At 40.8% G+C, this 14,447-nt stretch overlaps 1 protein-coding gene across 6 annotated transcripts in view; it reads right to left on the reverse strand.

Moving 5' to 3' along the window:
* Positions 1-3,586: 3,586 nt before the first annotated feature.
* The window catches only part of LOC122539349 (ETS-related transcription factor Elf-2), a 190,340-nt gene continuing 179,479 nt past the window's right edge, over positions 3,587-14,447 (reverse strand). For 5 of the 6 annotated variants that reach the window (XM_087980054.1, XM_043674095.2, XM_043674093.2 and 2 more), the window contains one exon: positions 3,587-6,277. In XM_087980054.1, the coding sequence (XP_087836180.1) occupies positions 5,638-6,277 (640 nt within the window). In that variant the 3' untranslated portion in view covers positions 3,587-5,637. The remainder of the gene's footprint in view (positions 6,278-14,447) is intronic. The other variant, XM_043674094.2, reaches the window with a different exon arrangement.

Genomic DNA, 14,447 nt, shown 5'->3' on the forward strand with positions numbered 1-14,447 from the left:
TACATCCTTCAATTGCCAACCAGTAGAATATTTCACAAAAACTGTAGGGAGGACATCTGATAAGATCTTGTTTACATTTTGCAAATGCTTATGATTTATTTCCTCACCTTCTGTTGATTAGAACGATGTGTTCAAAGTGTGATTCAGCTTCCAATGATTTTAATTTTTCTCCCCTCCACTCCCACTCTAATCTTGGCACCCGACACTGTTCCAGGGAGGATTTTAGAGATTTGACAAAACAATTTCAAATTTAACACAATTGGGTTTGGACAATGAATACTGGTTTAGCCAGCAACTTTCCCATCCCATCAGCAATCGATTTTCATGCGTTTTTTTTAAAAAGTGGTGATACCCTACCTGACTATGCAAATGACTATGGACACGGTCTCAATGTATTTCTTCCATTTTTGGTCAATGAACTAACAAAAAACTGAAAGCTGCTTAAAATGTTGCAAGTGCTTGAAAGGCCAGGCAACTAAAATGAATGAATGAGTTAATGTTTGTGTATTCCATCTCCAGTTTTGATACAGGGTCCTCCAATGGCTGAAGCATCTTTGGTTGCTCCAGTTCATGCCTGATCTGTTTTCAGCTGATGATAGTTGAGCAGGAAGTTTAATATTAAAAAAACTCCACACAGCCATTTATCTATCCCTAAATCAGAGGACAGTCCTAAGCTCCAAACATAAGCAGAAAAGCTCATTTTGCTCCTTGTCTGTCTCATTATTCCAAAGAGATGATAACTGATCTACTCCAACTTCATTATTTACAAATCCCTTGTTTCCAATGGAATTTAGAATCTTACCTAATGTCTTATACTCAACAAAATACCTTCAGCACTGTCAGAAAGCCTTAAGATTTTATAACAAAACACTGGAAATTGCAGCAGGTAGCTCTGAAGAGCTATCTAGACTGTTCGGTTTCTCTTCCCTTGGATGCTTTAAGTACAGATTCCAGTATTTGCAGTAATTTGCTCCTACTGAAGAGTTATAGTCCTCATTTGCTATTATGACAATTTGCCCTGTCAAACCTCGTTTTCCTGTTTGTTTACTTACGATCTTTCTAAATTCTAGGGAATATTGACTTTTTTTACTTTCACAAAACAATGCCTTCAGATCTGTTATCTGTACAGTGAACCTTTTTTTTCTCAATCTCCTTGAAGGATGTATGTACATTAAATGCGTACAGGATCTTGGTGAAAGGCTTCCCTTGCACTGGTCCCTATATAATAAAGTTAATATAGTGCATGCAGCAATAGGAAGTAAACAATTGACCGGTATTAGACAAGCTGGCGATTCTTAACTGTCATCCTGGTGATTTATCATAGCCAGTATATCTGCTCTTTTCACTTTTTAATCTTGCTTACATGGGAATAGTGCCACATATTGGAGAATATTAGCACCTACAGACCAGTCAATTTTTAAAAAAAACTTCACACCTGTGATGAGAAAACCAGTGCAGATTTGCTTAAGGCAAATTATGTTGAATTAGGTTTCTTTGATTTTAATAAATGGTTTAATGGGGTAACCAAGTAGACAAGGACTTTGAAAAGTCTTGAAGTGCCATACAGTAAATATGCCAATAAAACTGGAGTCCATGAAACAAAACCAGCATAAATACAAACTTGGCTGAATGTTCCTCAGCAGTCACTGCTTTTCCTGATTTTTATATGAAAGACCTATACTTTTACATTTTCCATGCTCTGCACACAGTTTAATATTTGTGAAGAGGACATAGATTGGTGGAATGGGTCAGTGGTTGCTTAGTGAATAACAATGCTACCGCACCAGGGACCTAGGTTTGATTCCACTCTAGCAATTGTGGAGTTTGCACATTTCCCTTGCACTTGTGTGGGTTTCCTCTGGGTGCTCTGGTTTCCACCTAACCTGTATTTTTGGACTGTGGGAGGATTAACTGTAGGAAACTTTCAGAGAGTCAGTGCAATTTCAATGGTCCAAACAACCTGCTTCTATGTTTTAGGGATTCTATAATTAGTAGATGAAACTGAAGCAGAGAAATCTGAAGTGATATGGTTTGACAGGGGAAAAGAGTAACCATGTAGTTCTAAAGGGCTCCAGGAATGAGGCATAATTGTTGAAGGTGGCTGGAAAGGTTGATTAACCAGCTCAAAAGGCATAGGGGACCCAAGGACTTTTAAGAGATGTACAGAAGTTATCAAATTTTTTTAGCCTCAACTGGAGTGTTGCATCTAGCTTTGGGTTTCTTAGTGAAGGTTTATGGAGGTGTAGAAAAGGATCAAGTTCATTTCCAAGAATGAGGGAACTTAGTTAACACGGATAACTGGAAGAAACCGACTTCCAATTGGTGTTCAAGACAACCTAGAGAGAGAAACTTCAGTCAGTGGAATGGTCAAAAACCAACAGGCACATAAAGAAACATTGTAGCAAGTGATTAGGATCTGGAATATAGTACCAGAGTTTTAATGGGCAACTGGTCAATTGGATGTGAGGTAGATACTTACTTCAAGTACTGATATTGTGCGAAGTGAACAGCCCCACAATATCCCAACAAAGTCAACAGTCTGAGTTCCTATAGGGCAGGTGACAATAACTGCTCTTCTGCCTCCCATGTTACTAAGTGGCTGACAATGCTTGCAAACCCAATTTTATTACAGCTCACTCTCTACAAGGACAGCTGTTGTGGAATCAATCACTCTTCCTACCATTTTGATCTGTGATTGAAGACTGGTTTTCAGCAGTTTTCCCTTGTACAAAGATGTGCAATAGAAGCAAAAGTAGGACCATGAATCATCCACATTCTCATCCACCAGAGAACCTTTTGGCTTTCCTCTAATAACACGCTGAAGCAGAGGGGTCCAACAACACAAAACTTATTTTCATGTCACAAAAGAGCTACTTTTAAAACATCGCCTCCTACATCTGTTCTATCCCCTAGAGAAAACATCAACAGTGACATTGGGCAAGGCAATGGCCTTGTGGTATTACCACAGGACTGTTAATCCAGAAACCCAGACAATGTTTCAGGGACCAGAGTTCAAATCCCACCACAACCGATATGGAATCTGAATTCAATTAAAAAGTCAAATTAAGAGTCTAATGATCATGAATCGATTGTCAGGAAAATCCATCTGGTTCACTAACGTCCTTTAAGCTTACAGGAAATAAGTCAGTATTATGTAAGTGTTTTTGTGAATGTGAACGGTTGTTATAAAAAGGCAGCCATCTGTATTTGGTAAATGTACTACACTTTAAGGAAAGCACTTCTGGCAAGCAAAGCTATAAATTGTCACTCAGTGCAGTTTTCATGGGAACTCCTTCGGAACAATGTCTCCAAATTTAAATATTTCAATGTTTTATGTCCAATGTGACAGTTTAAACCGCCATGAACCACACCACTGTAACTTTGGGAAAAACATCAAACTTCTTCCACTCAATTTCTGTGGCAAACTCATTTTTTTCAAATCCAAGTTTATTTCAATTTTGCATTCCTAAGAAATGTGTGAAAGTGAGGAAGGTGCATTTGTAGCTTGCTATGTTAGGGATATCCAAGTTACAAAACCCTTTTCATCTTTTAAAATTAGCTTTAAAGAAGCTCCGTAGACATTAGATTTACTTTTGTATTTCTTTACCAAAGCACAATCAAAACAGGATTCACTTATATTTTGGTAAAATCTACTTGAATACACTTTGAAACAAGAGTACAACAAAATAGAATATACTTCAAATGTTGAAACTGTACAAACATTTTCAGTCAGAACACTGGTAATCTCCCCCCCCATTAAGGAGGGAGGTTCAATACCAGAATCCAGTTTTAAAAAGCAGGTGGGTGTGGAGGGTTCAACATCTAGTTTTGGTCCATTAGTTTCAGATTTGAATTCTATTGAACAGTGAGTACTGATGAAATCCAGGATCCAAGGGAGTTAGTTACCATGTCAGAGCTGAATAGCAGTGACTGAATGTTAATCCAAAAATGCTCCAGCCCCTAATGGTACCTCTGTCTTCATGGGCAGGTTCAATACCTGATCTAACCAGTATCATAAATCCCCTACCAAACAAAAAAGTTGTTCTTCATTGTGTAAACAAAAAATGATTATAAAAGTTGATGGAACAAAAGGATGTGAATTATGATTCCTTGTAACAACTACTTAAAATAAAATGTTGGGTCCTGATGGCAAGACTTCCTCTTTAACTGAAGTCAGCAGGTTTAGAACTACCTGAAAAAAAAAACTGCTCATTGCACAAAGCTAGACTGAACATGACCTTGTGGTGTTGAAAGAAAACGAAATGTTTATACGTACACCAAGGCAAAGTGACACAGGCATTATTTTAAGAAAAAAGGTTATAACCAAAAGGTCTGTCACTTGACCACAAACCATGTATCTGGATGGCTCTAACTACCATAAAATAACATGTTACTCCATAACAATACTGTGTTTTTTGTAAGATTAAAAAGAGCTTTAAACAAAAAAGCTAGTTCTTACACATAGCTTATTTTTTTAAATGGAAAAACTCAAGCTGTCGATTAACATTGCTCACTAACTGTAATTATACAAATCCTACAAATACATCATACCCCTCTCTCTCTCTCAAAATAAAAGCAGTAACTTCTATTTCAACTTAATCCTTCACATTCTATACAGTTTTTTTAAATAAGAGAATTCACTTAGCACCAGTAGAAATAAAAGTACTGTGCACAGTGTTATTTAAGCAAAGGTTGATATGCATCTGAAATATGATATGCAGCATTTAATTCAAAAGACCGAGCAACTTGCTTGCAAGGAACCAATTTAACAAACTTCAGAATTGCAAGGTTCTGGCAAGCCACATGCTGACTGTCTGTCAGCAGTTTCAATTACATCATGATTCTGCAACAGAAACATGAACCATTTTGCAAGTGAAAGTTTAATATCAGCATTTTTCAAAATTAAATTTCTTAAAATTAAAATTAGTTTTAAGGAAAGAGCTGTACAGCCAACTCCTGGATATGGAAAATCCCTACCCAAAGGGGATTGAAGAAACGGGGTACTATATAAAACGTCAAGGGAAAAAGAAGTTAGAGAGCTTTAAATTAAAGAATGATAAATAGTGCTCTTAAAATGGATGAATGAGTTACTACTCAAAAGTCAGGTTTATTAGTTTTATATTTATAATACAAAACTGGATGAGATTGGAAGGTTATGTTAGAAAGACAATGGTCTTCTGCCCAAAACATCAGTGACTGTAATTTTTTGAACAGTCTCAATAGGATCACATTTCAGCTCAAGACCTCCAGTACAATGCATAGCCAGGACCTTACAATGAAGTTGTCTGTTAGGAGCAGGTCACAAATTCTTGACAGCACTGGTGCTTTAAAGCTTATGCAATTTTCAGAGAAACATTCCAAACCAGTCATCAAGATATTAGTGTTTCCAGAATTCTGTAGTGTAGATGGAAAACGTAGTGAAACATGTGGTCCCTTCTTTTAGATCATTATGCATTTAATTGCAAATGAATTCATTGAAATTTCATTTGTTCCTATTCAGTTTCTTCGTCAGCATTTGATGATGTGGCTCAAATCCCACAATGAAGAATGGGATGGGAGAAAAAAGTTTGACACCTGCTGGAAACAAACATTCCTCAAAGTCTTGAGACAATCTTTCATCTCCTAACGGCTGTACCATTATTTCTCCCCAGTCACTGTGGCTTCTGCCTCTGTTTTCATTGTTAATGGGAGGGCAATAGCTGAGGGTGCACTGACAACCACCCAGCGAGTCACAGTCTTGCTACCTTCCACTGAACGCTCTTCCTTTATCACAGGCAGATTATGAAGATCTGCTCCCACCTTTGTAGCTGTGCTTTCTGGCTTGACCTCTGCCCCTTTTAAGACAGCAGTAATAACTCGAGCAGGGTTCTGGCCTGTAGACTGCTGGGCAGGCACCGCTAGTCTCATTACAGGTGTCCCTCCTGCTATTGACATAGGAGAAAGAGCCCGAATAGCTGCCTGTGCTCCAACGATGTTAATACTCCCAGTTGTAGCCAAGCCCGACTTTGTCTGTAAGTGACACTGGGTGATCTGAGTGGCGGGGATGGTGATGATTTTTGCTGGCTGGATAGTGATTTTGTCTCCATTCTCTACTGTAGTAGCAGGCACCATTGTAGGGATAGTTTGGATAAGAACCTTTGGAGTAGAGACGGTTGTGTTTGTGCTGGTTATTACAGTTGAAACTGGGTTCATTGACTGAACAGCCACCGTTGAAAACTTCTGGCCGGAAGAGGTCATGACAACAGGCACCTGCATTGCAACACGAACAGCTCTGCTGCTGCCAAAGAAATGGGAACAAAACGTTTAAAAAGGTATTTTTAGCATTTGCCAACACCAACAATGCATGATTTTTCTATTTTTTAAGAAATCACTGCCAATATTTTGATAACGGAAGCATACACAGCCTTCAGTGTCATGGAGCGCAAATGATAATCTAAACTCCTTCACCCCCCCAACAAGTCGATAAAAATGGGATTCTGAAATCATTTGATAATCTCATTTACAGCTTTCTCAAAACCTTTCAGCGCCAATGTTTACAGAATGCTTTCTGTAACACCATTTAAGTAAACTAGGTGCAGAGCATTCCTAATACTACTGCTTCTAGCAATAATTGGAAACAAGTTTCTGTAAATCCAGGTTTGACTCAAAGCCTGAGTGAAATTGCAAATGCTGTTTAGAGTCGGAATTTAAACAGTGTAATCTGCAAAATAACTGTGGACACAACAAAATGTTATTTTTACTGAATTACATAACCAGCCACCCCCCCCCCCCGGTCCACCAAAAGCAGCTGTTGCTGATAATTAACTCTGTGCTCAATCTGCTGGCAGTAATCATGCATTCCACTTGTACATCACCAAAGGAGTCAAAGCAAGAAGGATTTCCTCAGGATAGCATGCAATACACAAAAACTGGCGTATTTTGGTATGATCACAGTCTGAGTTTTATTGACCGTAGCTTCAACAAGGACTAGATTTTACAGATTTCACCATAAAACCCAATATTTACATAGTTTTCCTTTCCTTTCCCTGTTTCATTCCAGGTTTCTATTTCACCTTGACCTTCTAGAATCATGCTCAGTTATTGCTAGAACAAATGATCCACTAACAGCCAGGTCATTACTGACTCCTTTATCTGTCCAACTGTTCTTCTCCCTCTTTGGGCTCAATCCCAACGTGTCGTTTCTCCTTACCCCTTCCCTCTGCATATAAACCACCATTTTCTGAGCTACCATCAGTTGTCAGGAAGGGTCAACAGACCCAAAGCGTTAACTTTGATTTCTCTGCACAGATGCTGCCAGACCTGCTGAGCTTTTCCAGCAACTTCTGTTTTTGTTTCTGATTTACAGTATCCACAGTTCTTTCAGTTTCTACAACCATTCTAGGTCTGGCAGGATTTCTCCAGGCAATGACATGATGTTGGGAGTGTATTTGAATAAACATTTTGATCTTCAGCTATGGTTATGGAAAGTGAAGTTTGTGCTTAAAAGTTCAGCTAGATGCAAGGAAAAAGAAATTGTGATTCATGTTAGGCCTTCCTACTGGTCTCAGGTGGATATGCAAAGTTGAGTATGTTTCTCCAGACTGTTTAACACCAGAAGGCAGTACTAATTAAAAAGCAGTTAAGGCTCTTGTAGACATTTGCAAAATTGAATAAGTCAATTTTCTTTTATCTTGTCTTAAACATTTCCTTATGAAGAAATATCCTTACTGAAAGGAAGGTTGTGTCATGGTGGTTTAATCTATTTGGATTGTTGGTACAGTTAGTGTTTAAATTAGAAGGAACTGATGATTCCCAAAATACCTCACACAGGGTAGAATTGATGTAAACACACTGCTAATTCATGATGGTCAAGAGATTTTGAGGGTCCAGTTCTCTTTAACAGTATACCCACAGGTAATGAGTTCCCACAGGGCACCTGATTCCACTCAGCACTTGTGAATACCATCCCTTTCCATTGTTGGTAGCCAAAATGAATCCTACTTCAGCTGATGTTGCGTTAACCTTTCCTGATGTTGGAGAAGATTGTGGCCAGATTCTAACCTGCAGATACGCCTTGTGCACTCAGCACTGCTGCCTCACAGCGCCAGAGATCCAGGTTGGATTATTACATTTGGACGACTGTGTGGAGTTTGCACATTCTCCGAGTGTATGCATGGGTTTCCTCCACGTGCTCTGGTTTCCTCTCAGAATCCAAAGATGTGCAGGTCAGGTGCACTAGCCATGCTAAATTGCCCATAATATTGATGGATGTGGAGGTTCGGTGCATTAGTCATGGGAAATGCAGGGTTACAGATTTAGGGTAAGGGGATGGGTCTGGGTGGGTTAGAGTGGACTTGTTGGGCCAAATGGCCTGTTTCCACACTGTAGAGATTCTAAGAACCTCAGGGTTGGCATTCTAGCCAGCACACTTCTCTGACTAGGGCTCTGTGCGTAATGCTCACGACTGAGTTGCATTTTCCAGGGCATTCGCACTTACTAATCACCAGCCTGTCTATTCCCCTCACGTCATGATCACAAAAAGGACAAGGCAAAATGACAGAAAACACCATCTTGGACTGGAACGTAACTTCAGAATGTTAGTGACATGAACTTGATAATCACGTTTGTACCAATAAGCTCCATAAAATCTGAACCCCTCCTGCAACACCCTTTTGGCTGTTTGACCATCCTTATCATTTCCTTCGGTAAGGTTCCCATTTTTCTTCCATTCTGCGGTGTTTAAATCTCCCTTGTTCTACCTGGTTTCAATCCTCTCTGTTTTTTTGTAATAGGTCCCACCTCACCTTGTGTCCCAGCTCACTGCCCAACAGACAATTTCAATGATTTCCCAACTACCTTCTTTGATGCTCCCACAATTTTATCCTCTCCCATTAGTCAGAGGGTAAAGGGTCCATACATCAGTCTCCACAGCAAATTAGCATCAATTCAATGTGCCTGTTTTGATGTTGCCGAAGTTTCTGCATCGTATCACAAGTCTGGTCTCACAGCCACTCTACACATTCGTGCTTTCAGTTCCAGCAATCATATACTATCACACCATATTCCATTTCATTCCTTCCAGTTACTCCACTGCTTAATTTTCATTTCCATACTTCTATTGTTTTTCACCACTGATACCAGGTATTTTCAACTGCACATCTTCTCCCAGTCTGCATTCATAATTTGATTAGATTTTTTTAGATTAGATTCCCTACAGTGTGGAAACAGGCCCTTCGACCCAACATGTCCACAATGACCCTCCGAAGAGTAACCCACCCAGACCCTTTATCCTCTGACTAATGCACCTAACACTATGAGCAATTCAGCATGGCCAATTCACCTGACCTGCTCATCTTTGGACTGCGGGAGGAAACGAGCACCCGGAGGGAACCCGCACCTTTACACTCTCACTCGGATGGTCTTCCGAAGCCTCATACACCATGTTCAAGCATTGGCTCGTTAGTCTACTGATCTCAAAAGCTCAGTCTTCCAGTGTTTTTCTCCAGTTCTCCAGATACTCAGCCATGTTCTCGTCATGCCTACCATCAGCTGCAAACATCACTGGCCACTGCAGTTCCTGTCTCACTTGCTCAGGTCAAATGTCCATGAAGATCAGGAAATACAGGAAAGCTTTTGCCGATTCAACACTCTGGCTTACTAATGAAAAATGATGTTGTCAAATGCAGCCCCTAAGAAAGGTTCATTAAAAAAATATAAATGTTCATACTTTGGTCACAAGTTATCAACCCTGCATGGTAGAGTTTCAATGGGAGAGCAATTCAGGTCACAAAGCAGTGCCCTCAACCTAAGTATCGACACTGACAGAGTTATGAAGAAAATTTTGTCTAAAACGGACCAGGAAAACGGACTAAAGGGAAAAGGCAGTAATGAGCATTGGCAGACATGTAAGAACAGTGCTCATTGGAAACTGATTCCAGTTAAAAAGAACTCTGAGAATGATGACCCACTTGTGGTTAATAAAGGCAGCAAAGGAGAGTGTTCAATCAAAAGCTGAAGCTCAAAAAGTGGTGAGAACAAATGGTGGCCTGAAGGATTCTTTAATTGTAAAGGAGTCAGCAGAAGATGACTAAAATGTGGGAGAAAATTTACTATAAAAGTAAATTACAGAGTCAAACAGCACATAACCAGATCCTTTGGTCCAAATCATTCATGCCTATCAGTCATCCCAATCTGACCTAGTTCCATTTGCCAGCATTTAACCTGTATCTCTTCATTTAACCCAAACCCTTCCTATTCATGTATCCATCCAGATGCTTTTTAAACACTGCAATTACACAGGTCATTCTAAACACACATCTGTAAGAATAGGTTACCCCATAAGTCCTTTTTAAATCTCTCCGCTTCCACCTTAAATTTATGCCCTCTAGTTCTGGACTCCCCCACCCAAGGAAAAGTACCCTCAGCCTCCGACGCTCCAGGGAAAACAGCCCCGCCTATTCAGCCTCCCCCCATAGCTCAAACTCTTCAACCCTGGCAACAGCCGTTTACATATTTTCTCCAACCTTGCATAAGACATAAAAACAAAGAGCTTCTATGGGTCTATAAACAGGGAATAACAAAAGCAAGTCCAAGACCCTGGGAGAGTACAACTCGGAAATTAATATTTGGGGAACAGAAAAATGGCAGATAATTTAAACCAATACTTTGCATCATCTTCCCAGTATATTATAAGCATTCCAAAGCTATCAGCTAAACAAGGTGCTAATGGGAGAAAAGATCTAACAACAGCCTCTATCACAAGGGACAAGATATTTCATAGATGGAAATGTGTTGCTGGAAAAGCGCAGCAGGTCAGGCAGCATCTAGGGAACAGGAGAATCGACGTTTCGGGCATTAGCCCTTCTTCAGGAATGAGGAAAGTTGGTCCAGCAGGCTAAGATAAAAGATAGGGAGGAGGGACTTGGGGGAGGGGCGTCGGAAATGTGATAGGTGGAAAGAGGTCAAGGTGAGGGTGAAAGGTCAGACTGGGGTGGGGGCGGAGAGGGTGGGAAGAAGATTGCAGGTTAGGAAGGCGGTGCTGAATTTGATGGATTTGACTGAGACAGGCTGGGGGGAGGGGAAATGAGGAAACTGGTGAAATCCGAGTTCATCCCTTGTGGTTGGAGGGTTCCTAGCCGGAAGATGAGGCGCTCTTCCTCCAACCGTCGTTTCGCTGTGGTCTGACGATGGAGGAATCCAAAGACCTGCATATCCTTGGTGGAGTGGGAGGGGGAATTGAAATGTTGAGCTACAGGGTGGTTGGGTTGGTTGGTCAAGATATTTCATAAACCAACGAGTTAAAGGACAGTCGAGCCACTCAGATCAAGGAGCAGGAAAATCAACTTTTCGGGCAATTCCACCCAGAAGGCCAATAGCAGACAATACTTGGAAACACCATTGTCTACAAGTTTTCCTCCATCAGATTTCCTGATGAAGGGCTTTTGCCTGTAACGTCAATTTTTCTGCTCCTCGGATGCTGCCTGACCTGCTGTGCTTTGCCAGCAATACACTCCGCACTCTGATCTCCAGCAGCTGCAGTCCTCACTTTCTACAGATCACTCAGACCTAATGGCCAGTGTTTTAAAGAAAGTGCCTGCAATGTTAGTGGAGGGAATGGTCAAAATATTCCATACCTCAGTGGATCCCAGGAGGGTTCCAACAGATCGGAAAGCTGCTAATGTGATGTCCCTGTATAAAGCAGGGGGAAGGTGGAAGGAGACAGAAAACTGCAGGCCAGCTAGTCTGACATCGATGGCTGGGAAAATGCTAGATTCCTTTATTAAGGCAGAAAGAGCAGTGTATTTAGAAAAGCTTAATACAGTTCTACAGAGCGAATATGGTTGGTGGAAGGGAAATCAAATTTTCTACAGTTCTTTGAGGATCTGACAAACTGGGTTGAAGATGGGGTACCAGTAGATGAAGTGTTTTTGGATTTCTACAACATGTTCCATAAGGTGCCATATAAAACATTACTGCACAAGGTAGGACGTCTAGGTATTGGGGTACTCTCATGGACTGAGGATTGGTAAACACACAGCAGGCAGAGTCAGGATTGATGGGTCTTTTTCAGGTTAGAAAGACTGAGCTAGTGGGGTACCACAGGGACCAGACCTAGAGCCTTAATTATTCACTGTTTACGCTAATGACTTGGACGAGGGGGCAGAGTGTATCGTATTTAAACTTGCTGACAATGCAAACAGATGGGAAGGCATGCTGTGGTGAGGATATAAGGAATCTGCATCGGGATATGAAGATTTTGAGCGAATGGGCACAAACTTGATAGGTGCAGTTTAATCTATAAAAAGCTCAGATCATGTATTTTGGTGGAAAGAATCAAAAGGCAGAGCCTTGTTTAAAGGGAGAGAGACTGCAAAAAAATTGCAATGCAAAGGGACCTGTGTGTTCTTGTGCTTGAAAGACAAAGTCCACGTGCAGATGTAGCAAATAATTAAGGCAGCAAATGGAATATTGGCTGTCATTAAGAGGAGGTTGGAGTTTAAAAATAAGCAAGTCCTTTTACAACTGTACTGGGTGCTGGTGAGTACTGTATGCAGTTTTAGTCTCTGTATTTAACAAAGGATATAATTGGTATTGGAGGTATTTTACTGGTATTTAAAAGAGTTTCACTAGATTGACTGATTCCTGGATGAAGTTGACTTATCGAAAGAAAGCTGAAGAAGTTAGACCTTATGAAGCAGACTGAAGGGGAGGTGGTGGTGATGGTGGGGAGTGAAGGGGGAGCTTACTGAGACATACAATTGCTGCGGGGACAAGACATTTTTACCAGTCGGGGAAATCATGAACAGGGTGCATCATTACACAATAAGGGGTACTCATTTAAAACTGAGGTACAAAGCAATTTCTTCTACCAGAGTCGCGAGTGTCTGGAATTCTCTGCACCAGTTTTGTGCGGGCTCATCACAAAACAAGATGACAGATAGATTCCTGATATAAGGGAGGGTTGAGGAGCAGGCGTGGAGGAGGAGTTCAGGCCATGACCTGTTGAATAGCAAGGCCTATTTCTTGAGTTCTTATGTATTTTATACTGGAACAGTTAAACAAAACAGGCAATTTGGCACAACTTGTGACCATAATCTCTTGAAAATGACCTGAATTGAAATAACAGATACCGGCTTTTCAGAATGCTAGTCAGTGAAAATTTCTAAAAGTCAAAATGAGATGTAGAAAATACAATATAAACATCTTGGCACACTTTGCTAAACTTACCTCAATAAGTAATATCTCCAGATCAATTTTCTTTCTTTGCATCTCCTGAATACGAGTATGTGGCCCCTGAACAGTTCCCCATTTTCAACATCCAAGGAGGAGGCCCCAGATTGTGTGCAGCTCACCTGAATGAGGGCGCTGTGTACATGTACACATTGGGAACTCAGCACATTGAGGTTAACTGGTTACTTCCAGGTTACATTTTTTAAAAAAAGTCAGGAATAAAAGACACCCCCCACTTCCTTTGCCTGCGTCTCTGGGCATGTGACAATATAGTAACACTAGATGGCAGAATTGGAGAAAACTTTGATGTAGATACACCGCTGAGGAAGGATGACCAGACCCAAGACGTTAACTCTGATTTTTCTGCACAGATGCTGCCAGACCTGCTGAGCTTTTCCAGCTACTTCTGCTTCTGTTTCTGATTTACTGCATCCACGGTTATTTCAGTTTTTAATTTAGCTTTAGCAATTCCATTTAAGAAACTTGGTCTAAAATCTGTCCAAATTATTTTGGGCAAAAGTATAGTTTTAACAAGGAGTAAAGTTGCTAATGAAATATTACGGGCACATTTGTGCACCATTCTGAAGTTTCCTTATTGCAGTTTAGTGGAGTGGAACTGTTTAATAACAACAGTATCTGTATCTACTTGACCAAATACAGCAGGGTTTTAACAGATTTGATCTCTAATAACACACTTTCCACATAATGGGGCAAGAAAGCCATGCACACATGTAGTGTAAACCATTAAGCACTAAATGTTTTGGCTTCTGGTTAAGCAGAAGTGAGGAATGTTTCAGTGAACCAATCAGGTCACTTACAATCACTGAATAAAGCTGCTTCACCCTGGTTAAACTCTGAACAGCCAGTCAGTCAATCTTTACTCAGTGTTAGATCAATTATTCCCAGTGTGAGAGATCACAGGTGTCGAGCTACACCCACTCCAATGTCAATACATGTCTACACTTTCCCATCTCAAAACGGTATGATACACCTGTGACGGCACAGTAGCTCAGTGGTTAGCACTGCTGCTTCACAGTGCCAGGGGCCCGGGTTCAATTCCACCCTGTGGAGTTTGCACATTCTCCCCACATCTGCAGGGGTTTCCTGCGTATGCTCTGGTTTCCTCCGACAGTCCAAAGATGTGCAGATTAGGTGGATCGGCGGTGCTAAGTTGCTCCTTAGTATCCAGGGATGTGCAGGCTAGGTGGGTTAGCCACGGGAAATGCAGAGTTATAAGG

This window comes from Chiloscyllium plagiosum, unplaced genomic scaffold, assembly GCF_037043375.1.
Source record: "Chiloscyllium plagiosum isolate Xiang-an unplaced genomic scaffold, Cpla_swu_hap1 HiC_scaffold_36, whole genome shotgun sequence".
In the NCBI taxonomy this organism is placed as follows: domain Eukaryota; kingdom Metazoa; phylum Chordata; class Chondrichthyes; order Orectolobiformes; family Hemiscylliidae; genus Chiloscyllium; species Chiloscyllium plagiosum.